At 44.9% G+C, this 26,926-nt stretch overlaps 1 protein-coding gene across 10 annotated transcripts in view; it reads left to right on the plus strand.

The window, feature by feature from the left end:
* Positions 1-26,926, plus strand: part of MID2 (midline 2) — a 464,627-nt gene that overhangs the window by 278,614 nt on the left and 159,087 nt on the right. For 8 of the 10 annotated variants that reach the window (XM_059732668.1, XM_059732667.1, XM_019481936.2 and 5 more), the window contains one exon: positions 16,736-16,831. The exons of the other annotated variants lie outside the window; for them this stretch is intronic. In XM_059732668.1, the coding sequence (XP_059588651.1) occupies positions 16,736-16,831 (96 nt within the window). The remainder of the gene's footprint in view (positions 1-16,735; positions 16,832-26,926) is intronic. 10 annotated transcript variants of the gene reach the window in all.

The following is a 26,926-nucleotide window of genomic DNA, read 5'->3' on the forward strand; positions in this document are numbered from 1 at the left end:
GGTGTATGAATGCCCTGCTTAGCGCTACTCAAGTTTAGTATGTGACCTCGTGCTAACTAGGCAGCACAATAAACGATGGAATGATAAACATGCAACCTCATCCTTGCCAAGCCTCTCTCTAACTGATGAGATAATTATCAGACACTTTCTTCACTCAGCTCAAAGCTTCTTTTCCAGACTATATTGAGCGCAATTATAAATACTGTCAAAACTTCACCATAACAAATTGTTTGATTTTCTAGGTCAGCTCTGCTAGTTAGGGTGATGCCCCCTATGAAACCTGGTATTTCATTTTAGCTGTTATTAGTATGTTTTGCTCCAAAATGACTTAAATGCATTAATATCACTGCACATGAGTTGCATGGGAGACTTTTGGCAACCTAAATTTTAGCTTCCTAAAACATGTTCTCTCAGCTCGTTCATTTTTTTTAATTCAAGAGAAATGAATAATTTGAACTCTTCTGTAATAGATTTTCACAGCACAATTTTGTTTGGGGAAGGATAGTCAATTTAAAACAGTGTATCCAAGATGGAAATAGATCTAGCACTACTAATGAGCTCATCCGCCAATGAATGGTATTGTTCCTAAGCCCTTCTTCCGTTTTGGTGTCCAAATAGCTGAGGTAAGCCAAGGCACTTCTTTTATCAGTTTCAGGGGATTTCAGACTCTCTGGATCTGGCATTTACTATGGAGAAGTTTTCACTTGTTTGACCTGTTGGTGTACAATAGCCTGAACTTTCAGCTTGGTGACAGAGAGAGAGTTGTGCCTATAAGGAAGGAACAAAGTTTTTTTGGTTTTTGTTAAGATTGTTTATTTGCTGAAAAATGCAGTTCCAAGGCAGTCAAAGCTATGTGAATATTTCACCCAGATGAAACAAAAAGAAAGAGAATACAGAAATATTTAAATAGTTCATTTTGACATTTCCAAAACAAAATGTTTTGATCTTTCAGATTAGATTCACAGAGGGATTTGGACATCATTCCAGATTTCCTGCCCTGTAAAAGAGTGTTTATAAATGCCTGAAATTAAAATTGGTAGGTTTTTGGTTGTAGCCGTGTTGGTCTAAGGACAAAAGCAGGCAAGGTTCTTTGAGTAAATGTGATATCTTTTATTAGACCAACTGGGTAGCTGGAAAAAATTTGTTAGCAAGCTTTTGGGTGCAGTTACCCTGAAAAAGGCATTCCATTTCATTCATTCTTATGAACCTTAATACACATTAAGGATCAGCTTTTACCCTTCAAGGTGGGTATTGCATAGCAAAGCTAGTGACTCCACAGAAATGAACTTTAGCTCTAAAGAGTGTGGGTGGAGAACCCAATCTCTCTTTGATGACTCACTGAAGAGGAGACTGTCAGTTTTTAATTTATTAACTTAATTTTAATTAGTATACAAAATTATTCTAGAGACATAGGCTTCATATAGATATTCTATTCCTCCTGAGAGAGTTGTTGCTCACCCAGGAGAAATCACAAGCGTCCAGATGTTCAGGGTCTTTCTCTTAGGGTAAAAAAGCCCACTCCAGAAAAAAATAACTTGGGGACAATAAGGGTTAAGTTCCTCCCAGGAGATTTTCTCCTGGGGCAGCTAATGTCTGTACAGCCATGGTTACTCTCAAAAGAGAATGTAGTCCTCAAGCAACCACTCCTCTCTCATACAGGAAGAGAGTGTGTTGCTTGATAGATGAGGGGTCAGCAGTGTTTTTGACCAGAGTGCCAAAAACACCCCAACCTCAACCCATGCTTCGACTTGGTGTACCAGAGGCAAATGGTGGGGAAGCCGCAAGGGCCCTGATCCTTGTTGCTGGTAGCGGGTGCATATGTGCCTCTGGGTGGACGGTGGGGGAGGGGCCAGGGTTTTGCTTCCCCTGCCCCATCCCTGCCGTGCACCCTGAGTCATGCGTGCACCGGCTGCCACCACAGAGCTGATGCTGGGGCTCCGGACCCCAGTACAGCTGCTTGCAATCTGCCTGCCACCTGCTGCACCTGTCCAGAGCCCAGGCCGACAGTGGAAGGCAACCGGGAGGCTGTAAACAGCAGCACCAGGCTCCAGAGCCCCGGCCAGCCTCTGTGGCAGCAGAGGCTGCATGTGTGCCTTAGGGTGGACGGCAGGGGAGGGGCCAGGGTTTCACTGCCCCAGGCTGCTTCCTGGCCATATGCCCTGAGCAGGCAACTGGGAGGCTGCAAACAGCTACAGTGGGGTCCAAAGCCCTGGTACCCTCTCTGGGGCGATGGCATGTGTGCCTCTGGGAAGATAGCAGAGGAGGGGCCAGGGTTGTGCTGCCCCAGGCCCCTTCCTAGGTATGGACCCCAAGGTACATGTGCAGCCACTGCCACCATGGAGCCTGGCAAGGGCTCTGGAGCCTGGTGAAGCTGTTTACACCCTCCCAACTGCCTGCCACAGAGCCCAGGCTGCTTGTAGCAGGGCTTGCAGTCTCCTAGCCACCTGCTGCAAGCAGCCCAGGCCAGCCGTGGCGTGCCAAGCAAAATAGCTTCGTGTGCTATGCTCTTGCACATGTGCCGGGGGTTGCCAACCACTATTCCACCAGGGAACAGAACATCCTCCCTTCAAAATCCCTACATTGTGCTGCAGAGAAACACCGGCTAATTTTGGGCAGTCTGGATCAGCTAATTAGGGCTGCCATCTGTTGTCAGGCTGACTAAAGGACCCTGCAGCATACACTGAGGAATGTGCACTGGGCTGCCTCTGGCTGCACAGTGTCAGTATTGCAAGCACTCCACTCTTCGACGCTCAGCATGTCTGTACACATGGTTCTGAGTAAGTTGCTCTACCAGGAGAGCAAACCTGGGAGAATTCTTGCAGATTATCTGAATGTATATATAGTAGGATGTTGCAGAGGCTCATATAGCAGATATCAGAATCAGTCATAAGGAGTTTCCAATATTTTATGACACTGCTAAGGATTTTAGTCCTGTGAATTGCATCTTAGCCTTCTTTGGTGACAGGCTACAGGATTTTTGAAGTCATCCATATGCCATCTGAGCATTCTTTGAAGCCCATTGTTACAGAGTGCTATATAAATTTGCACAAAAGAAAACGACTATTTGGAAATGTTTAGATCTGAAGCAGAAACTCTGTCCCTCCTCCACATTATGCTTAAAATAGATTTTTAGAAAACATTTTGAAAATGAGAAGACATCTCCAAGAGAGCATTTCACCAGTTTAATTTCAGTCTTTAAGACCATTTGGTTAATTTGGTGCGAACCCCTGTGTGGACACACTTACTCCATTTTATACAAGAAGCAAGGATGTTTGTGGGTGATATTTTTTCTTGGAGCAACTGAGTGGTTGGGATAGACTTTGACAAGCTTTTGAATGCAAAGCAGTCTTCAAGTCTAAAGGAAGAAGCAGGGAGTGATGATTTAAAATTGTGGAAGGCTGTCAAACTGAAGAGAAATTCTCAGAGGTAACAGATGAACAATTAACAAAAAAAAAAGATAGCTCGATCAGTGGAAGATCAAGACCTTTCAAAAGGGAAGATGGTCATATCACCTATTGTGTAAAGAAAGATTTTCAGGAATCAGCTAGTTTATATGTCATAAAGTAATTAAGAATATTCAGTCCTTGGTTCTCAGTGTCCAGCTAGCTTATTAATTTTTGTTCCCAGGCTCACCTTTGGAGGTGCTTTGAAAATTTCTCTTGAGCATGAGGCTAGTGGGGTCAGAAAGGGAGTGGTTGTTCTAGGAAAAATGGTGTTTGTATAGCTCTGTCCTTCATATTTTTTCTATGAGAATTCATTTTGCTGCATATTTTCTGTCTAGTTTCACCCACATAGTTACCATGAGGCCATTTGGTGCACTGGATCAGATATACCACTTTCGGGGAAAGCCATGGATTCCAATGGATTTGTTGTGGCAGGGTTTTGATTGTTGTAGCAGTATAGATGTGTTGACAGGTTTTTAATCTATTATTAAGTTAAGGCCATGTCCCATTTGATATCTGCTGAACAGTGTGGAGTTTGCTTCTGATTATGAGTGGGGCAAGGCTAGAGGATTGTTTTAAAGCCAGGAGTGGAGGGGCTGGGAATATATCTCCAGGCCTGATCTTTATGATAGAGTATTAGCTGTAATCAGTTGATGATTCTTCTAAACTGTTCAAGTGTGGGGTGGTCGGTGACTACCAGGGGTGTGCAATCATAGCGGGGTTTCTTTTAGCCACAGGGTATTTGCATAACACTTTCAAAGAGACAATCTGTATCTCTAATGGATTGTCCTTGTTATACATAAAGGTATATTTCAGGATGGCAAGGTGGGTGTTGCAAGTATTCTTCTCAGAGCAGATGAGGTAGTATCTGAGGGCCTGACTGTAGATTACAGCTTTTTTGGGGTGTTTGGGATTATTGCTGACTTTATGGGAGTAAGTATGGTGGTCTGTGGGTTTTTGGTATATTGTGGTTTGCAGGGTGCCATGTGGATCTTGTTATCTAGAAGGTTGATGTAAGGAATATTCCAGAGAAAATTTGATCAAGGGTTGATAGTTGCTAAACCTGCGGTGTAAATCAGAGTTCTAAAGGACATCTGGCAAACCACAGCACACGTGCTCTAAACCAAACTACGAGTAACCAGATCATCTTTTGCACTAGTTTAACTATGTTTGTTTAAAATTTCAAAAAGTAAATTGGTACGCTTTTTTCCACGTACACAATCCTAAAATAAGTCCACCTGGGTGGCCCTAGGCCTTTCGCAACATGGGGGAATTCCTTTGGTACTTAGAGAGAGCCTGTAAAGTTCAATTTCCAGCTAAGTGATGTTTCATACCCAACTAGGATTTAAGCTGATGTATTTTTCTAAAGTAATAAATGAATCTCTTAGGCTTTGCAGATTCTGTGATTGTTCATCTTGAATTGGGGAACAAGGTGGCAATAATATGAAACAGGGTAGCAAGCTCTGGAATGCAAAGGTATTTGGTTCAAAGCATTCATTTATTTTGGATTTCATAATTAACCAGCATTATGGGAGGGCTAGATAAAGTAATATAAAATAGCAGGCTATCATACTGGCTGGATTTTATTGGAATCCAAGAAAGTACAGTGGTATTGATAAAAACGTGCTTGAACTGTGGACATGGACAACAAATACATTTGACATTCCCAGCACATGGAAATTAAACAAATTGCAATGGGGAGTTTTATCAGCATATTATGCAGGTGGTCATAGCTAAAGAGTAGCATATCTCAGAAATAATATGCATGAAATTACTGATTGATGTGGAGTGATGGTGGGATAGAAAAAGAAGCACTGTTTATATACTCCTATTTTGGCCCCGTATTAGTAGGAATGTACCATATTCTTTCACATACCCTCCCCTCCAGATAAGATACACATCTTGGTTTTGAAAGACAGGTTGAAGGAAAAAAGATCTTTTCCATGAAATTGCTGGTAAGTAGCAGTAAGTAATTCAGTAGCAGAGTGGCAACTGTGGGGAGGTATTGTTAGTGGGGGGAGGGGAATGACCACAGCCAGTAGCTAGGGGCCCTGGTGTGAAGCATGTTCAGTTTTACTTTTGCCTTCCTTTGGCAGATGCAAAAACTGCTATTATTGTATTTCCTATCTTACAATGCACATCATACTTTCAAGCAGCTGAATTTTGGGAAAATGATCTATGTTGCATATGAGAAAATACGGTAACTTATTAATGTCAACAATGTGCTCATCATTGTTCAGGACACAAAGGAAAAAAGAATTCTCTGCCCCAGGAAGCATACCGTTTAAAACATGGCATAGATGGGAAATGTAGAGAGGACATGACTGGGACGCTAAGCTCTTTACATGAACAATTTGCTCTTAGTTACTAAGAAGATAAAGCTAAAAGCCCTACCTTCTAAAATTTGATCCATTTAGTTTAATCTCTTTCTGGCTCGCATAGAGAAGTCTGCCTATCTTACATGAGCAACATTCTGTTGTGGAGTGAGGTATTTGCCATCTGGCACCTTGAGGCTTAAAGAAATTCTGCTGCAATCGCTTATTCATTAGCCCCTTCAGGACCTTATCAACTTTAGTGTATGCTCCTCTTAGACTGTCTCTCCAACATCGCACTAGTATCAGTCTCTTCTGTCATTCACTTACTTTAAGACAGCAAAAGCCATGTATGGGTTACACTTTCTTCTTACAAGAACCCACCTATAAGTGGAAAATATCTATTTAGCACACAGCAGGTATCTCACACGATTCTGTGCGCCATATATTTCATCCCACTCAGGTGATCTGAGAGCAGCTGTGAATTTTTGCAGAATGTTCAATAGATTGGCAGGAATCCTTGCTCCAAGGTATATGAGTTTGCCCTGTTTGTCTCAGGGTGTGATTTTTTTTTCTTGAATACATTACACCTGGCCAGCATATTTAGACCTGGGCACAATTTTTCCAACAACTACTGAATTCACCAAAGTATGAAAATCTCCTTTTAATAATTGTCCATGCACAATGATTAGTTTGACAAAATGGATAATGAAGGTGCCACCCTGCCCTGCCTTCTGCCTGACTTAAGACTAAAAGGGTTAAACTACCTCCCTCTAACATAGGGACTGGCAGAAAATATGTTCACCCTTTATAAGTCCATCCATTCCTTTGCTGGTCATCAGAAAGAAAATGTTTCCCCCTTCATGAATCTTGTGGCCTCTGGGTTTGTTTTTTCTTTTTTACCTTCCTCTGAGGCATTCCAGCATTGGCAGTAGTTAAGTCTGTAGTTAAGGTTTTGACTGGGATGTACTAATGTTCCTGCTGGTACTTAGAAAATCCAAAAGCTTCTGGATGGATGATCTCACTCTTGTTCAGGTCGCCCTGCGAGAATCTACACATGCAATTAATGCAAATTAATCCAGACCCCGATGCATCTGGGCTCTGGGGCTGGGAATCAGGTGCCTTACATACCAGCTATAATACTATTCTGCTGTATACATGAAACATTTTTATGGTTCATTTCCCATTTTATTGCACCTGATTGTGGGCATAAATGTAGTGTCCTGCCCATTTATACTACAATTAATACGTTAATTGTAGCAGAGAATAATGAACACAGAGAATCGTGAACACTCTGCTGCACATTCCTTGAAAAAAGACTGAGAAGACCATTCAGTGCATTCAATTTTAAATCCAATAAAGGATATTTGCGGTGTCCAGATCCATTTAAATTGAATGGCATAAAGAACTCAAGATATCATCAAAGAAGGTCTCAGAACCATTGCACTCTCTGGTAGGAATTTAAAAAAGTTTAGACCTTTTAAATCCCTGGATTTCAGTGGAAAAATCTACATGAGCATTGGATATAGCTAATACTATTTTCATGTTAATGGCTTCTGGTGTGCTAATGTGCTGCACCTCTTGGTCCTATGGGTCTGGCTTCCCAAAAAAGGTGCAAGCCACAATGAAAAATTCACCATTTGAGAAATTCAGCTCCAGAGAAACTAAACATTATATCATCTGAACCCCTTGGACTACATGTGGCCTCTGAGGGGCCCTTAGGCCCCTACCCAGCAACGACTCCCCTTGTCACTCTGGCTGGTGCTGGAGCTGCAGCTGTGGCACCTGCATGCTCCCTCAGCTTTTGCTTCCTGTTCATGCAGCCCATGGCACCAGGGGAACCCACAGCATGCTGCACCTTGGGTGGGTTGCAGCCTGGGGAACCATGGCTTGCATTAATGTGGTCTCTACTGGTGCAGCCTTTATGGTGTGCAGCCACTGACTACTTGGAAGTCAATCATCCCTGCACTTAATGACTCCAGGACCACCCTAAGATCTCTTAGACTAGATCCAGAGATGCTGGGAGTGTAGGTTGTGGTGCTGCAAACCTCTTTGTGGCACCACACACTGCACCCCCAGCATGCTAAAACGTGCCCCATACTGCAGATTTGCAGCACAAGGTCAAAATTTGCTACCAGGAAATCTCAGTAGCAAAAAAAACCCCAACTTTAATTGTGCCCTGGCTCTTCCAGCATGGCAGGAGCTAGGAGGAGCAGGGAAACAGCAGTTTGCCTGAAGTGGGGCAGTTTGCCCCACACCAAACTGCACATGCTGAGGCATGTACTGCAGCAAAAAGTAGCAGAGCATATTTATGTTGGTAATATTTTTGCTGCAGCAAGCACATGCCCCTGCATATTGGAATGTATGCTTGGTGTTTATTTGCCTTGGTACGGATATAAAAAAAAATGTCATCCTTGTATTTCCCTCAAAGGGTCTTTCAAAAACAAATGAGCTTTCAGGAACTGGCATTCTGATACAGTGAGCATGTAAGTTGCTCAGGAAATGTGGAAGAGGAAACAAGCACAAAGAGCCACCTGCTTTTCACTTGTCATCTGATAGGATCCCAACCTCCAAACAGAATTTTATTTGGGGGATGCAATATACCCACCTCCATCTTCCTTTTTTCTTTTTTTTTTTTAACTGTCTAACCTGATATATCACCACTTGGGTTAATATCATTTCAGACAAGTGTGTTGTAGAAGTTGTAGCACATGGGCATTCAATCCAGTTTACACTGCTGCTGGTTCCAAAACCTCACGTCTCCTCATGAAAGGCTGCTATAGGACAAAGTGTCCTCACTGTTGTTCAGGGAGCAATATAAAAAAGTTAGCACACCACCTCAAGGAAAAGGGATTTTGCAGCAATTACTTCCTGACTCCAAAGAGTAGGGGAGCATGGAGAGCCATCGTGCATCTAAGGAAGCTCATTGTTCATTTGCATGATCAAATTCAAGATGATGACTTTGGCCACTTCTCGCACCATCCCGACACAATGCAATTACTTCATGTCCTTTGACCTTCAGGACACATATGTTCACATGGCTATCAGGCCTTTACACAGTAAGCATCTTAAGTCTATAACTGAAGGTCAGATTGGCACTACTAATGGAAGTCCTGCCTTTTGGTCTGTACAGACCAGCTGCCTGAGCTGTGTTTAAAGAAGGCTGAGGCAGCCAAGACAGGAGTCTGATCTGTGGTAGGTAGGGCTAATAACATATATTCCACATGTATGGGAAAAGCACTGTGCTGCTGTTTGGCTCTTACATTATTTTGTATTGATAATTGATAAGTGCAGCACCATGGATGGGCATCTCTTTAAAAATCCAAATAGACAAATTAAACTGGTTCCAGTTCACATCTTTTTTTCTGAGGTTAAGAGTAAAAAATTTGCATTCCTTCTGTAAAGCCTTCCTGACTGCTGTAATAAGCAAATTCATATTAATTCCTTTCTGATCCAGTTTCAGGCTTCCCCTGGGTTGAAACTTTGCACTTCTGGTGAGGGGAACAGTAGGATCATATGAGGTTGCTTTTAAAGTGAATTGAGCAGAGCTTATAGCAGCCCAAGTGACAGAAGGACCGTCTGTTAATTACCAGGAAACGTCTTAGGTTTGAGTCTGTGGGGGCTGTGTTCCAGGATTTTCCTGCCAAAGGGGGGGCTAGGGAAAATGACAAGAGATTGCTCCTTTTAAAATGACACGAGATTCTTGTGACTCAAAGAGCAGGGATCAAAGAAAAACACTAAGTGCCTCTTGACAAAAATAACAAATACTGGCACCATTGTCTTTATGGTGAGGCTACTCTCCAGAAGTTGCCAGTTCTGGTTAGTGCCAAGCTGTGCTGATGATATTTGAGTTCTCATCTGTTACAGGGATGACTACAATGTAGAACCTGATGGAGACTACAAACCAAATTGGGACCCATCAACCAGCTCGTTTCAAGAGAGACACTGAACAGCCAGCCCATGGTGACTTTCAGCTGTTACCAGCTTGGATTACACTAGACTTGAACTAGTGACCAGGCTGGGGAAAGATCTGTATTACGAATCCCAACTCTTTAATTTTTGGCTTCCCACAATGTTAAATTTCCAGAGTAATTTGGGTTTGTATTTGAAGGTAACAATAGAAGTTCTTGTGAAACAGTAAGTTAATACAGCCAAGTTGCTAGAGATCAAAATTAGAGAAACTCTAAATGGTAAGCTTCTGCTAGGCATGCTAATTTGGCCACATTTCACAACAGCATTTATGGTTTAGGGTGTACTCTAACAGAGTTGTACATTAAGGGTTACATTTCACTAGAGGAGTAGAAAATACTGCATATTCATACTATAGCTAAGCTAACATGGCAAGAACAACTTTAACTTTTAGAACTCCTTGAATTAAAGTAAAATATATTTTCAAATTAAATTTCCTAATTTGGGGGTTGTTTTTAAGAACAGACAGAAAATCTACTGACAGTTGGCTTTCATAGTTTACAAGGCTAACAAACCTTTTAAGTTGCTCTGTTATCAAATGCTCTGTTATCAATGAGGGAAGGGGAATGTCTCTCTAATCAGAGAGATTAGGGGCCTGGCCATGCACCCCTCAGCTCAGCATTGTGGAAGGGAAGGGAGGGCTGCTCCAGCACCCCCCAGCTTCTAGCCTGAGCCACTGCAGGCACATGCCCATATTTCTGGGATGTCTGTACAGTTACAAACGGGTTTACCTTAGCCAGGTTAAACTAACCTGTAAAGATTGAATCGATTCAGGCTCAGGCTTTTTGAATGTCTGCCCCATGCCCAAAGGATGTTCTACAGCAGGTGCTCAGGAAATGGTTTTAATATGCTCAACTTAGCATACAAAGAAAAACCTCTAGTCCTCCAAAAAGACTCTGTCCTTGCCAAAGATCAGGCTTCTGCTGTTTTTGTTGAGGATCAGATGAAGACAGGAAGTGTGTGGTTATTTTTTCTAAAATGACCAAATTCCTTTGGACAAAATTACATGTATTTCAAACTTATGTTCCTCTTTCTCTTGTCTTCCTCCTCCCTATCCCAGCTGTGCAGAGACCTAGACAAACAGGCCAGAAAGTGACTATCTTGGAAAATAATCATCATGTTAAAACAGAATTAAACAAAAACTATAGTTGTTATAACGCAGATATAACCATTTGGTAATATTAGAGTATTCAGTAATTTTTTAAGGAGTTCCAGCAAATTAAACAGAAGCAATTAATTACATTTTCATTTTTGTGTGCTGCAGTCCCTGTACTAAAATATCAGTCAGACCTGCCCCATTAGGTACCATTGGGAAGACCTGGAATATAACAAAAAGTATTTGTTAGTTTATTTGTTTTTAATTTAACAAATTCCATAGATCTGTAAAGACTTTTGCGTGATTTCATTTATAGATTGGTTGACAATTAATTGATTTTTGTTCAATATAAAAGTTAGGGCTGCCTTACAGGCAAATATTAAGAGAAAAGAAGTAATTTAGGAAAAAGGGCAACTCCTAGAAAAGCCAGATAGTTGCAGTCATTTTGGAGTTTCATATACTGAAGAAATTCACTCAGAGCTCCCCTCCCCATATCCTTAATTGCCCTTCATTAACAGCATTAGAACATTAAAGAGGATCCACTGCATTTTCAAGGCACGAAACTTCAATGCAGCCATATCAATGATGAGAAAGATAATTAGTGAGTTAAATGTTCAGTGCTTTAGTCAAATTATGTTTAATAATATTGAGCTATAAGAAAACACTATGGCAAAAACTGTTAACAGCTGGCTTTTTCATTATCAATATAGGATGGTTCTGCAAACTTTCAGCTTAATGAACGCAGCTTGAGTTTCATGTAATTTTTTAGTCCTATTTCTGTATTATGCATTATCTACCATTGGCTAGCTATTTGCAGGATTGCAAATGAGGTCTGAGTATTTGAGGAGCCAGTGGTTTTCAGGAATTAATGATTTGCCAATATTTTATGACTGTCATTCAAGTCCCACTGCCTAACCATCCAAAAAATTATATCTGAATGCAGAGAGGCCTTGTTTATGTGACTTCTGGAGTCTTGCTGGAAGCTATGGGCTGCAGCTCCAAGCCATATCTGAATAAAACACCACAGGGATCTTTTTTCAGCTCTGAATTTTAAATTATTAATAGGGTATCATTTTCATGACAAGTTTTCCAACAGGTTGTCAGTACTTTGTTACTAAGCATTTTCTCGTAATGGAATCACATATTTTAATGGAAATGCAGTGTCGTTTAAATTATTGATATCCAAAAGTACCAGTCCACTCTGTGTCCACAGATATTGAAATCTTTTAATTTTTTTTTTCTCCTAGATGCTCTGAGCTGTTAGGTTGCATTCTTTTCAATAAATATTGCATAAGCCAGCAAACCAGCACTGATGAGGGAGCAAACCAGCATTTAGTGTAAATAGGCAGCAAGTGGAAGCTTGGTTGCAAACTGCCTCTGTTCAGTTAAATGTCCCTGATCTCTGTGCACACCCTAGCAATGTTGTTATAACATTTATGCCCCTCTTCAAAATTTCACAAGAGTTCAGTTAATGGGGAGGGGGTGGTATGTGTACTTGTGAATCAAGAGACTTCAGGCCATATTTTGTTTTTATGCTGGGGTGAATCCACAACCAGTAAAGCTAACATGTTTGCATATAGTCTTTTGGTTCTCTCTTTGTACAGTACTTTGCACAGTAGGGTCCTGGTCAATGACCAAGGCTCATAGATACTACCACAATGCAAATCATTATTAGACCTGAGAGCAGAGCTTGGTCCTGTGCACTGAGTTTTGATGTAGTGTCTTTGCTATGATGGGCTCTTCCATTTTCATAGTCTTTCATCTCTAGGCTCTTTTGGCATGGGGTGTTGTGTTAGTCTTTCCTGATATTCATGACTACAGGTACTCCTCACTTAACGTCATCTCGGTTAAGGTTGTTTTGTTATTATGTCGCTGATCTATTAGAGAACATACTCATTTAAAGTCACGCAATGTTCAGTTATAATGTTGTTTGGCTGTCTCCTGCTAGTAGGTAACTACTGTGATGTAATTGGATTCGTGTAACATCATTTCACTTAAAGTCACATTTTTCAAGAACATAACTACGACATTAAGCGAGAAGTAGCTGTATGTGGCAAGCACTGACTAGACAGGAAAAGAGTACAAGACTGGCTTTGGTGTACTCTTTGGCTAGAAGCTGTAAGGCTTGTATAGTGCTGCATTTCCACTGGGTGGAGGAATAACCTAGCAGCATAGTAGGTCAGAGCCCTTTAAGATCAAATTTGTTGTGTTTGATCTGCCATCATGAGTTTCCTCACTTAAGTTTTGAAGCAAGGCTGACTTGGAGCATTCTGTGTGCGCGCATGTCTGTGTTTGTGAGTGCATTCTTTGGGATAAAACAAAAATCTCTCTCCTTCCTATACAGTGACCTCATGCACTTTTCCCACATTCTGTCAGTCACAAGAGAGGCAAGCATCACGGTTTCTGGTGAACTGCCTGATTCCCCAACAAAACTAGCTTTAGCATAAGGCCATTTAAGTTCTGGACACAAATCAAACAGTCCCTTCAATGTACTTGTTCTCACTAAAAATGTTCAATCTCCTTGTGTTTAGCTTTCAGCAGGATGTCCAAAGGATGCAAAGTGATAAGACAAAATGCCAGCATAAGCACCACAGTAAACAACAGTCTCTTGGGAATCTCTATCTGCTTTCCTTGAAATCCAGCTTTGTTAACAAACTGTACTTATCAAGCACAAAATGTTACTCTGATTCGGAAACTGGGAATGGAAATGAAGGCAACTTGTACTTACGTAGCTGAGACTTCAGCCTTTCTCCCAAAAGCCTTTTATCTTTATAATAAACACAGGATGAGGGGGGAGAAAATAGATGGAAAAATAGAAGTAATTTATTCATATCAGGCAGTCTTCCCTACCAGGAATTGGATACAAAATAGTTCTTTCATTCATGTGACAAAAACAGGATCCGTATCTTTATCATTGTGCACTTTGGTGTTTTTGTCAATTCGAGAGCTCTTGGCCATTGGAGATGTTACCAGGGATCACTATATGGAAGTAGCTTCTATATGCTGTGAAAGGTAGGGATGACCAAACAATACTTAGCTAGGGACATGTTGGCAGATATTCAGGAGACCCATTGCTGCACTTCATTTTTCAGTCAGAGAAGATTGGAGCCTCCCCATCTCCTAGAAAGTTCAGACCATGAAGGCTACCAGTCCCAGCATACACCTACCCAAATGACGAATCTGTATATATCTCTCCATTAAAGATGACCTGCAAAGAAGAAATATGGATATGTGGTTAGCTGTGCTTTGTTTTTGCTATTTTATAATGTTAAAAGTAGCCTGAAGCCTGATTTAAAAAAAAAACCCAAAACAAATCTGTTTACTTTTTACTTTAGAAATATGAAAAATCTCAAGTCTGGTCTCCCTTAGATTTGTCAAAGGATTCACTAATGAATGACAAGTAATGTGTGACATGTCCATCTGCAGTTGAAAAGGAGGGGGTGTGGGAAAATAATTTTTAACAGAACAGCTTTTTTTCCACGTCTGTATTATGTGTATGAGTTGTATGCCATAGGTAGTCAAACATGAGCAAAATACTTTTAAAGTCTGACTCTCAATCAGATTTCCTGCGCTCAAAGTCTACCATGACTTAACTGAGTTGCCAATCCCCAACATTTAAAGTTGTGTCAGGGTTGAAAAAAGCATGAGATTTTTAAAAATGTCTGCTTTCTGTTTCTCATTTTTGAGCCTTTATGTACAACTTTTTTTTTTAAATCTCATGATTCTGAGAGCTAGGGCTTTAAGAAAAAAATCAGGATGGCATTCTATTTCTCCACTCCATCTAAATGGCAGGCTTTTTAGCTTCCTGAGTAGTATTTTTGGTGCACACACATTGGTAGGGATTATGTTTCCCAGGCATAGAGTCCTGGATGCAGGGGTCACTGATTTAAATGTGCATTGAATGTAAATCCTGGAAACAAAGTAGAGGAGGAGGAGGAGGCAGGTCTTCTCATGTTGTAGCCCCAAGAGCTGAGGTTAGGGCATCTGCCTGAGAAGTCGGAGGTGCAGGTTCCAGGCTGCTGTGCTTCGTAGCAATTTGAAATTGTCCCCCTCTGTCTTCCGAGCAAAGCACACCAGCCATGATGCTTATAGGTCAGGCATTATCCAGGCCTTCTAGTTCTTCTTTTGAACCTGGTTTCTTGGGTAACCAAAAAAAGGGAGGCAAGACTGAAGAAAACAAGCCAGGAAGTGTGTGGCTCATTGAGATGGCTGCGACTCTGGAAGGGAGGGGTCCTCAATACTCCCCTGCTCCTAGTGAAGTAGAAACATCCCCACTGTGCTGCTTGCCATCCATTTTTCCAGCAACTAAGATGTGCAAGGGGCAGTGGCTCACCTTCAAAAGGAGCACCTGAAAGGGCTCTGGGTAGTGTCTGATGTAGCATAGTGATAGAGCACTGTGGTGATAAGTCAGACAAATATAGGTTCAAGTTCCCTCTGGGAGATAGAGAGAGTGGGCTTCTTGTGCTACCCTCAAAAGGGTCCTAGCCACTCAGTTATTGGGGATAAAGTGTGGGAGGGTCCCTGTCTTCCTCTATCCAAGACAGGTTCACTGTGGTTTTGGGCCACCTACATTTGCAGCCTGTGTACGCAAGGGACATATACATGTGGCTGTGGGCATGCCTGGTAATACTGGCTGTAACCTACTGTGCATGCTTAGTTTGCATGGACAGGGTGCTTGCCTACTTACCCATCTGCACTGCCAAGAAACAGAATGGCTACGTGTCTGAAATTGCCAGACATGCCATTTAGATGGCTAAGGGTGAAGTTACGTGTTACACTTAAACCATACTAAATCTGTGGAATGTTAAGCTGTGTTAAAGTTAGAATGTGCTGTGAGCAGTTGCATGTTAAGGGTTAATACCGTTTCTTGCCTGCACAGCTCTGACTTGCTACTAAAGGGCTAGTGAGCAAGCATGTGGCTAGGAACCAGGACACCTGGGTTGTATCCCTGTGGGGGGGAGGTGCGAGTTTGGGAGCAGTGCATCCTGAGATACTTACTATAGGACTGCAAATGACTTATTTTATCTCAGTGGAGAAGTTGCCCTTATACAAGCTGGGTAGCATGGCTCAGAGTTAACCCTCACCTGATGCAGTGTAACTTTGAGACACTCAGAGGCATTTAGCACAAGTAAATGTGCTTTAGTGTGCAGGCCCCTTGTGTTTTAAGTGCCCTTAATATGATCAAATGTGTCATGTGTAATGTCACTCTAAGAAATGGCCACTTAGCCAAGCAAAGAGAAACAGAAAGTCCTACACTGCACCCTGTAGCCCCAGGTGTCCTGAGACAATTGCAAGAATTGCCGTAATCTCACTGTTGCCATCTTTAAAGTCTTACCAAAAAAAACTGGGAAAACAAGACATGGCTTTCTTATGGTAAAACATGGATGAACAGGAAAATAGTAATATCAAGAGAGTTTTTAGCCTCTTCCTAAGTGATAAGGAAACAGAGGAAGCACAAACAAAATATTGGCCCAGGCTGCCTATTGCCCCGGGCTGCCTCATGAAACCCCATGGGTTGCTTGCATCGCATTTCTTCTTAACTTCCTACTGTTACTATGGCTATCAGCCAAAATCCTGAAACAGCATTTACTTTAGCTGGAAACACATTGCTGGAACTCCCTCTCCTAAGTAAAGCAGTGTTCTAGTACCACTGGGAAAGCACATTTCAGCATTATATGCTAGCATTATATGCTGTGGTGGCTGCAAATGGTGCAGGCAAAAGCTGTCTAGACACCCAAGTACATCTGCCCAGACCTACTAATGTCCTCATTTCCCTGGTGAGCATGTTGGAGGACAAATGTTCCGAGTCATTGATAACCTGGTAATCATAGTTCTTGGGCTTTGCTGATACTTATGCTTTATTTTTATTTTTTTTTCCCTTTCCTTTTTTCCCCCTCCCATTATGATACTGGCAGCAAACCCTGGAGACGAATCTTGCTAACTTGGTTAAGCGCAATAGTGAACTAGAAAACCAGATGGCCAAGCTGATACAGATCTGCCAGCAGGTGGAGGTATGTGATAGCAATGTTTCTGCAAGTGTGGGTAACTGATGGGAAGGGCATGTGCATGTTGGCGGATGGGATAATTGCCTGGAAGTCAAGAACACTCCTTTAGGAGAGAAAGAAGAATGAATTAGGGTGATGATTATATAGGGAAGGAATTATTGTGGTTAGTGGGATAAAATTTCAAAAAGAGCTGTCCAGCCTTGGCAGTGAGATGTATGGGACTACAAGTTGGTATCCTAAGGAAATGAACAGAAATCCCATTGTTAGATTCATTTAAATCTAGGTGGGACAGACAGTCATTGAACACACTACATTGTAGTGTGCAAACTGCCCTGCCTGTGGGTGAAACAGCCTAATATTGCATTCCTTTAGGCTGAAAGGGTTGTACATTATTTTCTCATAGGTGCTAGGAAGCTAGTGAAAGAAGTATGGACTGGGCCCCAAGAGGTCTGTTACGCCACCTCTTCTCTTTCATACTTTGTCAAATGGCATGAAAAAAAAAGGAACGTGTGCAGGGAAATATGAAGAGATTGTTTAGCAAAACAAAGGGGTTATAAGTAGTTTAGCCATTTCCAAGAAGAATGCTGAGAGAAAATATCAGCAGACAAGGTTCCTTGCTGAGAGAAAATATCTTGGTTTATGTTAATTCCTGGCAACCTTTTCTTTGAGAAGCATCAGAGCTTCTGTGCTTTGGAACAAGAACCTGAAATTTGAAAGGAGATAACCTTTGTGTCAAGGGCCTGCATTTTGCCACTTATATTTAAAAATGTGCCCATAGTTAGTTAAGTTATAAGCTTTTGAAACATAGAGCAGTTCTCACCTGCTCAGTACAGAGTTGCTAGAGCAGGGGCGGGCAATTATTTTGGGTGGAGGGCTGCTTTACAAGTTTTGTCAAGCTGTTGAGGGCCGCATGGGTATCCCCACTTCTTGACAGGCACGATGCCTCCTGGTCTCCATCTTGGGACTGGAGGTCCCGCTCCCTACCCCCAACCTCTGCCATCAGCAGTTCCTCCCCTTGCCTCTGGAAATACTCCTTTCAGCAAGGGATTTTGCCATCTCAGAAACAGAAAAATACCAAATTGTATTCTAAAAATAAAACATCTACAACATTCATTAACTTGATTTCAAAAAAATATTTTTCATCCTGATTTACTTGTATTTGTGTAGTGCACATAGAAGTGATTGCACAATAGCTTAAAATGAAATCTTACTCTTGTATATTATGGGGGGGGCACGTGGGAGTGGGTATAGTTTTGTAGGGGACTGTGGGTGTGTGGGGTGTAAGGGTGTGGGTGTGTGTGGGGGGTTGTGGGGAGTGGATAGATGTGGGGGTGGAGGTATGGAGTGAGGGAGCATGTGGGTGTGAGGGTGTGGTTGTGTGGGGGAAGAGTGGCTGGAGTGTGTGAGTGGGTGTGGGTGTGGGGATCTGCATGTATGGCAGTGTGAGGGGGGGTGTTGGTGCATGTGTATGGTGGCGTGTGCATGTTGGACTTGCCCTAAGAACACACACACACACACACACACACAAACACACACTCGCTGTCTCCTTCCCTCACTGCACACACACACTCTGTGCCTCCCTCACTGCTCTCTCTCTCTCTTTCTCTGCCCCCCCCATTGCACAGACACACACACTGTCTCTCTCTCTCCCTCCCTCATTGCACACACACACACTCTCCCTCCCTCATTGCATGGACACACACACACGCCCTCCTGCTTCTGGCCCCGGGGTACCAGTGTGGGCCCCATGCTCCCGTGGTTTGGCCAAGTAACCGGAGTCCAGGTGGTGCTGAAGTGGCTGGCGTCATTCAGGGAAGCAGTGAAAGCAGCAGCAGGCAGAGGCTTTCTGCTGGGTCCTGCTGGCTTCCCCTGGGTCCTACTGCCCGTGGCTCCTGTCATCTTTGACAGGCAGCCAGGAGCAGATAAATATTAATTTTATAAATTTCTTGGGAGCCCTGTGGGCCGGATAGAACGGCCTCGTGGGCTGGATCTGGCTCGCAGGCTGTATTTGCCCACTGCTAGTGTATAAAATGGACTTTATCTGGGGTTGAACCAGGACTGTGTAGTGAGGGAGGCTGCTCTCTGCAATTGAAGTCAGCTATTCTTTGAACCTACAATGTACTATATAATGCTGCATATGCCAAAAAATACTTAGCTATCTTTGCTTGGGCACACAGATTTGTGAATATTTCGTATCTTAGTCTTTTTGTTTCTCACATTCTCTTCTGGAAAATGCAGATACCTCTTCATTTGACAGGGTCTTGTAAAAATAAATACATTGCTTGTGAAGCATTGGGATGAGCAGCGTAGAAAAGGCCACAAGGAAATTCATAGTTTGGTCTTCAAAGCAGAATTGGAACAGTGTGTTACAAATAAGGCCTGGGTCAATGCATTAAACAAGGATGAGGTAAAATATGGAGTGTCTGTTCATTAAGCAAGCACCATCCACCCTACATATGAAATTATAACTGCCAGTATACAATCATTTAATTAAAGTTTGCATCCAAATGTATATGGATACATGAGAATGAATTGAGGTTATCAAAGAAGCCTTACTACTCTTCTGAGTGTTTGACTTCACAACCTCTGAATACTTTTAACAGTTCTTTTATATGAGGCGCTGGAGAAAATGTGAAGCAATGGGAGAAAGATGCTGAAAAAATTAGAGTGCATAGACTAAGGAAAGAATTAAAGACAAATGAATGTCTGCAGTCTGAGGAAAGCAAGACAGAGGGTGACGGATAACTCTTTTTAAGTATTTGAAAGGAAGCCACATAAAAGATACAGAAGTTTATGGTAGTGAAATGAGTGGAATATTATCAGTAGTAGTGGCCTGGAACTGATGAGGGGTGGGTTTCAGGTGGAGTTCATCCCCATTCCAGTAGGGGGATCAAACAGAGATTGACAGCATGGAACTCTTCAATGGCTGTACATGCACAAGGGTTTGGTGCAGTAGATGTCTGCATAAATGTCACAAACCAACAGAACAGATCAGAAAATCTTTCACCACTGAAGAAGGGGAGGGTGGAGAATGTGTTGTGTGACCAAGTCAAGTTTCTCCTTATAGCAAGCGTAGGCAAAATACAACCCATAGGTCTTTGTCAAGCCCACAGCAGGTCCCTCGGTCTCCTGGCCCAGGCACAGCCCAGCCAAGGCGTGTTCAGCCGCCCCCTCGGTACATAGTGGAGCTGGGGTGGCTCTGTGGCTGGACTGCCTTTCTAGGTAGCCCAGGTTGCAGGTGGCTCCTTCTGGCTGACGCTGCCACTGGCCCTAGCTGTCCAGTACCGGCAGGGACCCGTGCTACACAGCCCTGACCCTGTGCACCCTTCACCTGCTCTGGGCTTACCTGCCCATGCTCAGCAGTGGCAGTGCAGGACAAAATCTGTTGCTCACTGTGGGGAAAATGGGCCGCTCCCCGCTCTGCTGCCAGCAGTTCCCTGCTGCAGCCACCCAGAGCCTGCTCGGGGCTGCCCTGCATCTCTGCTGCTGTCACCGCCACCTCCAGGCTGCTGCACGGGGCAGCAGTGGCAACACAGAGCAGACACAGGGCAGACCAGCATGGGCTCCAGGCAGCTGCAACAGGTAACTGTTGGCAGTGGGAGGGGGAGGGGCTGCTTTTCATAGATATAGGGTCGGAAGGGACCTTGCAGATCTTCTAGTCCAACCCCCTGCCCTGGGCAGGAGAGAAAAGTGGGCTCAAATGACCCCAGCTAGGTAATCATCAAGCCTCCTTTTAAAGACCCCCAGGGTAGAGCCAGCACTACTTCCCTTGAAAGTTGATTCCAGATTCTAGCCGCCCTGACTGTGAATTAGTGCCTTCTAATGTCTAATCTGAACCTACTCTCTAACAATTTATGGCCGTTATTCCTTGTTACTCTGGGAGGTGCTCGGGGGAACAAGGTCCCCCCGCAGTAAGTTTATAGATGGCCACCAGGTCCCCTCTCAGCCTTCTCTTGTGAAGTCTGAACAGGTTAAAGTCCCATACCCTCTTCTCATAGGGTCTGCCCTGATGTCCCTGGACTATGCGAGTGGCCCTCCTTTGGACCCTCTCAGTGCTGTCCACTTCCCTCCTGAAGTGCGGCGCCCAGAACTGGACGCAGTACTCCAACTGCAGCCTGACCAGTGTTGCATAGAGGGGTAGGATCACCTCCTTGGCCCTACTTGTGATGCATCTGTGGATGCACGACAAGCTGTGGTTTGCCCTACTGACCGTGTCCTCACATTGGCGGCCCATGTTCATCTTGGAATTGATAGTGACTCCAAGATCTCTTTCTGCCACTGTGCTTTCGAGAAGAGTGTTCCCCAGCCTATAGGTATGCTGCTGGTTCTTACTGCCCAAGTGCAGCACCCTGCACTTGTCAGTATTGAATCCCATCCTATTATTTGCCCACCCCTGCAACCTGTCCAGGTCCAGCTATATCCTGTCCCTCCCTTCTCACCCAAAATCTTGTTGTCATCCGTGAATTTAAACAGGGTGCTTTTCACCCCCTCGTTCAAGTCGCTAATAAAGAAAATGAACAGTGCGGGTCCAAGGACCGAGCCCTGGGGGACTCCACTGCTTACATCCCCCCAGGTCGAATATGACCTATCCACCACCACTCTCTGAGTGCGGCCCCTCAGCCAATTTGCTTTCCATCTGACTGTGTAGGCATCAATGCCACAGTTGCTTAGCTTTTTAATGAGAATGAGGTGGGAGACAGTGTCAAAGCCCTTCCTGAAGTCCAGAAAGACTACATCCCCCGTGACTCCTCCATCCCATGATTTTGTGACCTGATCATAGAAGGCAATCAGGTTGATCTGACAGGACCTGCCCCTAATGAAACCATGCTGGTTGCCCCTGAGCATCATCCCTGCTGCTGGCCCTTCACAGATGTGCTCCTTGACAACCTTCTCAAAGAGCTTCCCCTGGATCGAAGTAAGACTAACGGGCCTATAGTTGCCCGGGTCCTTCCTCCTCCCTTTTTTGAAGATGGGGACCACATTGGGCCTCTTCCAATCGTCTGGCACCTGGCCTGAGCACCACAAGTGCTTGTAAAGCCGTGCCAGGGTCCCCGCGATAACCCCTGCCAATTCCCTCAACACCCTGGGGTGGAAAGCATCTGGAGCTGCTGATCTGAACATGTCCAGCCCCTCCATAAGTTCTCTAACTCGGTCCTCCCTGACCCTAGGCCTGAAGGAGTCTCTCCTGAGTCCATCCCGAATCCTGGACCCTGCACAAAAAAATGGAGGCAAAGAAATTGTTAAAAAGGTCTGCTTTTTCCTCTGGTGCAACAACCAGATTGCCTAGCGTATCCTGCAGGGGCCCCACATTACCCAGTGCCTTGTTCATACCTGCTATGTATTTAAAAAAGGACTTTTTGTTGTCCTTGATCCTTGATGCTAGCCCTAGTTCCGTATCTGCCTTAGCTTTCCTAACAGCCCCCCTATAGACATGAGTGATGGAGGTATACTCGTTTTTGGTGATAGCTCCTACCTTCCACTTGGTGTACGCCTCCTTTTTAGCAATCAGGCATTCCCGAATTCCCTTGGTGAGCCGGGGGGCTTTTGAGCACTCTTGCCCCCTTTGATTCTCATTGGGATTGTCACCCCTTGGGCTCTGAGTATCACCTCCTTAAGGAACAACCACTCGTCTTGGGCACTGAGTTCCCCTACTCTCCAGGACCCCAGTGCCTTTCCTACCAATCTCCTCAACTCATTGAAATTGGCCCTCCTGAAGTCAAGGCCTACTGCCTTGCTGCAGGCCCTTGACACCCTGCGCTGGATGGTGAATTCCAGCAGGCGAATTCTGTCACCCAGGTGGTCAAGAACCTGGAGTCCCTTCACCAGGTCGTCACCTGTGACCAGGACCAGGTCCAGCAGGGCATTTCCCCTGGTGGGACTGTGTACCTCCTGGGTTAAGTGGAGGTCCTGTATCTCAGCAAGGAACTTTCGTGGGTGGTCTGACCTGACTGACTGCTCCTCCCAGCAGATGTCCGGGTAATTTAGATCACCCATGACAACTACATCCCTTGCCTTAAGTGCCTCCGCAAACTGACCCGAGAATTCACAGTCCAGCTCTTCCCCGTGGTTGGGAGGTCTGTAATAGACCCCCACCATTAAGTCCCTTTCCCCACGACCCCCAGTATTCTGACCCAGAGCACTTCAGCCTTTCCCTCCTCTGACCCCATCCTGCTAGTTGAGGATGTGTATTGCTCTTTGACGTAGAGCGCCACACCCCCGCCTTTCCTCCCGGCTCTGTCCCACCTGTATAGTCTGTAGCCCCTAATGTTAACCGCACAGTCATGGGATGAATCCCACCAGGTTTATGTGAGCCCTACTATGTCCAGGTTTGAACTAGGTATCCGGAAGGCGAGTTACACCTGCTTATTCCCCATACTATAAGCATTGGTGTAGAGGCATTTAAGGCCTTGAATTGGTGTGTGTGCCTCCCTCCTCCCCGGATTCCCAGGACTATCCGGACCCCTGTCACTTACCTGGGTATTCCTTGTGCATGTCACCTGTCTTGGTTAGGAGGTGTCCTCAAGTTCTCCTGTGGCCCCATCCCCCAGTGAAGCTAGTTTAAAGTGCACCACATGAGATCAGCCAACCTGGAAGAGAAGACACTGTTGCCTTTAGGGGAGAGGTGTAGTCCATCCCACCCAAGCAAGCCCCCTGCACGAAAGTATGGGTTGTTATCCAGGAACTCAAGGCCTGCCTGGCGGCACCAACTCCATAACCATCGGTTGACCTTGCCAATGCAGGCGTTGTGTCGCTGTCCATGTCTACTCACCGGGAGAAGAGGGGAAAAATACCACCTGTACCCGTCTCCTTGAGCTTGGCCCCCAGGGCCTCGAAGTCCTTCATGATGCGGTCTGGATTGCCTCTGGCCACGTCATTTGTTCCCACATGGATAAGAACCATGGGGTACTGATCTGAGGGTCAAGTGTAGGCTGGGATCCTCTCTGTAATATCATGAACCCTAGCTCCCGGCATGTAGCAGACCTCTCATGCCATGGGGTCGGACCGACAGATGGGACCCTCAGTTCCCCTTAGGATGGAATCCCCGATGATGAGGACCCAGAGTTTCTTCCTTGTGCTGCACTCCCTCTGCACCATCTGTGTCATGCGTGGAGTGACACTGTCCCCACTGGAGGCATCCCCTCCGTCCTTCTCCTCCAGGGCTGCCAAGGCCTCATATCTGTTCCCGAGTTGTACCTGGGGAGCCTTCACCACGCTAGCCCAAGCAGCCCTGGTTCTGGTGGATACCTTCTGCCACTCCTGTGTTGAACATGTCTCCTGGGGGGTCTGTATGCTGGACGACTGGTCCTGCAGTGAACAGAAATAGGAGTCAGATTCATCCTCTGCAGCCCCGATCCCCCGCAGCCTACTCACCTCAGCCTGGAGCTCCCTCACCTGCTTCTCCAGAGCCCGAATTTGGGTACAGGAGGATCAGGCAAGGGAACCACCAGACCCACCCCCCGCTCCCACCGGCTGCTGGGACCCCACTGAGCCGCCCCCACAGACAGGGGGGCAAGGGGCTGCCGACCCTGTCTGGGTGGAGGCCACAGAAGAGCCCAGGGCAGGTGGCACCACCGGGGCGGGGCCCCTAGCAGCTGCGCTCCACGTCCATACCATGTCCGCGGAGCTGTGAGTCAACTCTTGTCTGTTGGAGGCTCCCTTCTGGGCCACTACCAAGTGTCCACCTCACGTTAATGCCAGAGCAAATGCCAGCGCACCCTTACAGAGTGCGCCTGTTTGTGTGCACTGTTTGCGCATGCTGCCCACATGCAGCTCAGCAACATGGCTCCCTGCCAGCTGAGTTAAGAGGGATCCGGGGGGCTTCCCCTCCAGATTCATGTCAGCTGCGCTATCTCCCTCTGCCCCACTTTCCTTAGGGGGATCAGCTGCTGCTGCCCCCTCTGCTGCCTCCGCTGCTGCTGCCTGCTGCCTCCACCACTGCCGAGGTAAGGGGGCACATGTGTAAGGGGGCACTCATGCGCCCTGCTCCCCCCGCTCTTGACCCCCAACTGCCGGGGGTTGCTTCAAACCATGGCTTTTTTCCCTGCACTGAGCAACAGCTTTTGTCCTGCGCCACCACTGCTGAGCCTGGGAGGGTGAGCCTGGAGCAGGCATGGGGCACGTGGGCTTGGGGCTGTGCAGCACTGGTCTTCTCTGGTACCACAGGACTGGGGTCAGTGGTGATGGCAGCCAGGAAGAGCTACCTGCCACCTGGGCTGCTTAGAAAGGAAGTCCAGCCATGGAGCTGCCTCAGCCCCACTGCGTGCCCAGGGGGCGGCAGGATGCACCACAGGCAGGCGGGATGCAATCATCTGTATATACACCACACAAATGCACACAAATCAGGACAAAAATATTTAGAAAAATGAAATTAAAATATGTTATTTTCAGTGTTTGATTTTTAGTATACAATTTGGGTTTTTTTTCTAGTTTCAAGATGGCAAACCCCTTTCCCAAAAGGAGTACTTCTGGGGGCAAGGGGAGGGGCTTCCAGTGGCAAAGGTCAGGGGTTTGGGGATGGGACTTTTGGTGCCAAGATGGTGACCGGGGGCGGGGCAACTGTCAAGGGGCAGGGCTACCCTTGCGGCGCTCAGCAGTTCGTCAAAACTTGTTAAGCAGCCCTCCAGGCCAAAATAATTGCCCACCCCTGCCTTAAAGGCCCTTTACTTTGTAAGTCTGTAACCATTTTTTCAGCTGTGGACAGTCCAAATCCCATTCTGTTCATCCATCTGTGATTGTGCACAGATGTTAAAATTGTACCTGGCCTTTTTGCAGAACTGCTGAAGTCTTGTGGCAAACACGACATCTCATTAGGCTTAGCAGTTTCTTCATTTCCCCAGGGAAATTAACAGAAAATGTCTTGTATGGAAACAATTAAAACAACGAATTAGTAGGAAGTAACAGAATAGATATGTGGTGCACTACTGCAGGGTGATATATTCTTTTATGAGTGTGAGAAACACAGGTAGTACTGTGATGGGAAACCCTCATGCAAGCGTGTAAATAAAAATCAGTACATTCTTTCAATTACAGGAGTGTGAGTCTCTTCATCCCAAGCAGTTGACCAGTTCCTAATGCTTTTGAGCGGAGTTTTCTGTTGACTCTGGAAAGCAGGATATACGCTGTTGCCATAGCTTTAGGGTCCAAGGGGCCACCTACCTACCTCCTACTTCATGCACATAGCCTTGGCAGTTATTTTGCCAGTCTATGTGGAAGTTATCAGCAGTCATGTTAAGGCAGCAAAGCCAGCCATGCACCATAGACCAAAATCACTCCTGGCTTTCTTCTGTGTTGTGATGACATACTCCAAACCTACATTTTTGAATGGTAAGTTAATTTATTTTGACATATGCTGTGCTGCCAAAGGAGTACTTTGCCAGCAGCACATGGTACTTGGGGATACCCCTACAAAAGGGTATGTGGTACTGTGGCTTGCAGAAGTGAATTTTGGCAGTTCATGCCATCTGCTTCCCTTCCTGCCCTAGTCCAGAGGCATTCAAGAACACATCAGGAAGCAAGAGTATGAATTTCCACTGTTATTTAGGTTCACCCCTGAGGCTTATCTTCAACCATACAAAACACAAGGACATCTATATATCACTTTGTCACAACTGCATGCAAAGCACAGAAGCAGAGACTCTTGTGGATTGATTGATTCCTAGCAAGGCTTGTATCCTGAGTCTTTCTAGGAATCAGTCTGCCCACTACTATTCTGTTCTCCAGCGCTTGGTTCTAATTTTGGGCTGTAGGGACAGGAAGTGGAGTACAGAAGTCTGTATTTATTTGTATGTGTCCTTTCTGGAAAACCAAACAAATGAGATGCCCATGTCAGTCACAGGTTCTGCAGCCCTAAAAGCACAGGAGAGAGAAATGTACCATGCTGCCCTTTTCCAATAGGGAAGGCACAATCACTACTAATTGCTTCAGCTTCATTTTTGATTGTGGTAGCCAGCTTTTCTAGTCAATCCACTGTTAGCTCTGTGAGCCATTGTCAGGAACACACCTGAAGGGAGAGGATAGTGCACTGTATGATCTGGAATCCACAACAGGGTAAGCTGTGAACATGGGGCCTGGTGAAAATTGTCCTTCAAAACTGTTTAAAAA

This window comes from Alligator mississippiensis, chromosome 8 (assembly GCF_030867095.1).
Source record: "Alligator mississippiensis isolate rAllMis1 chromosome 8, rAllMis1, whole genome shotgun sequence".
Lineage (NCBI taxonomy): Eukaryota > Metazoa > Chordata > Crocodylia > Alligatoridae > Alligator > Alligator mississippiensis.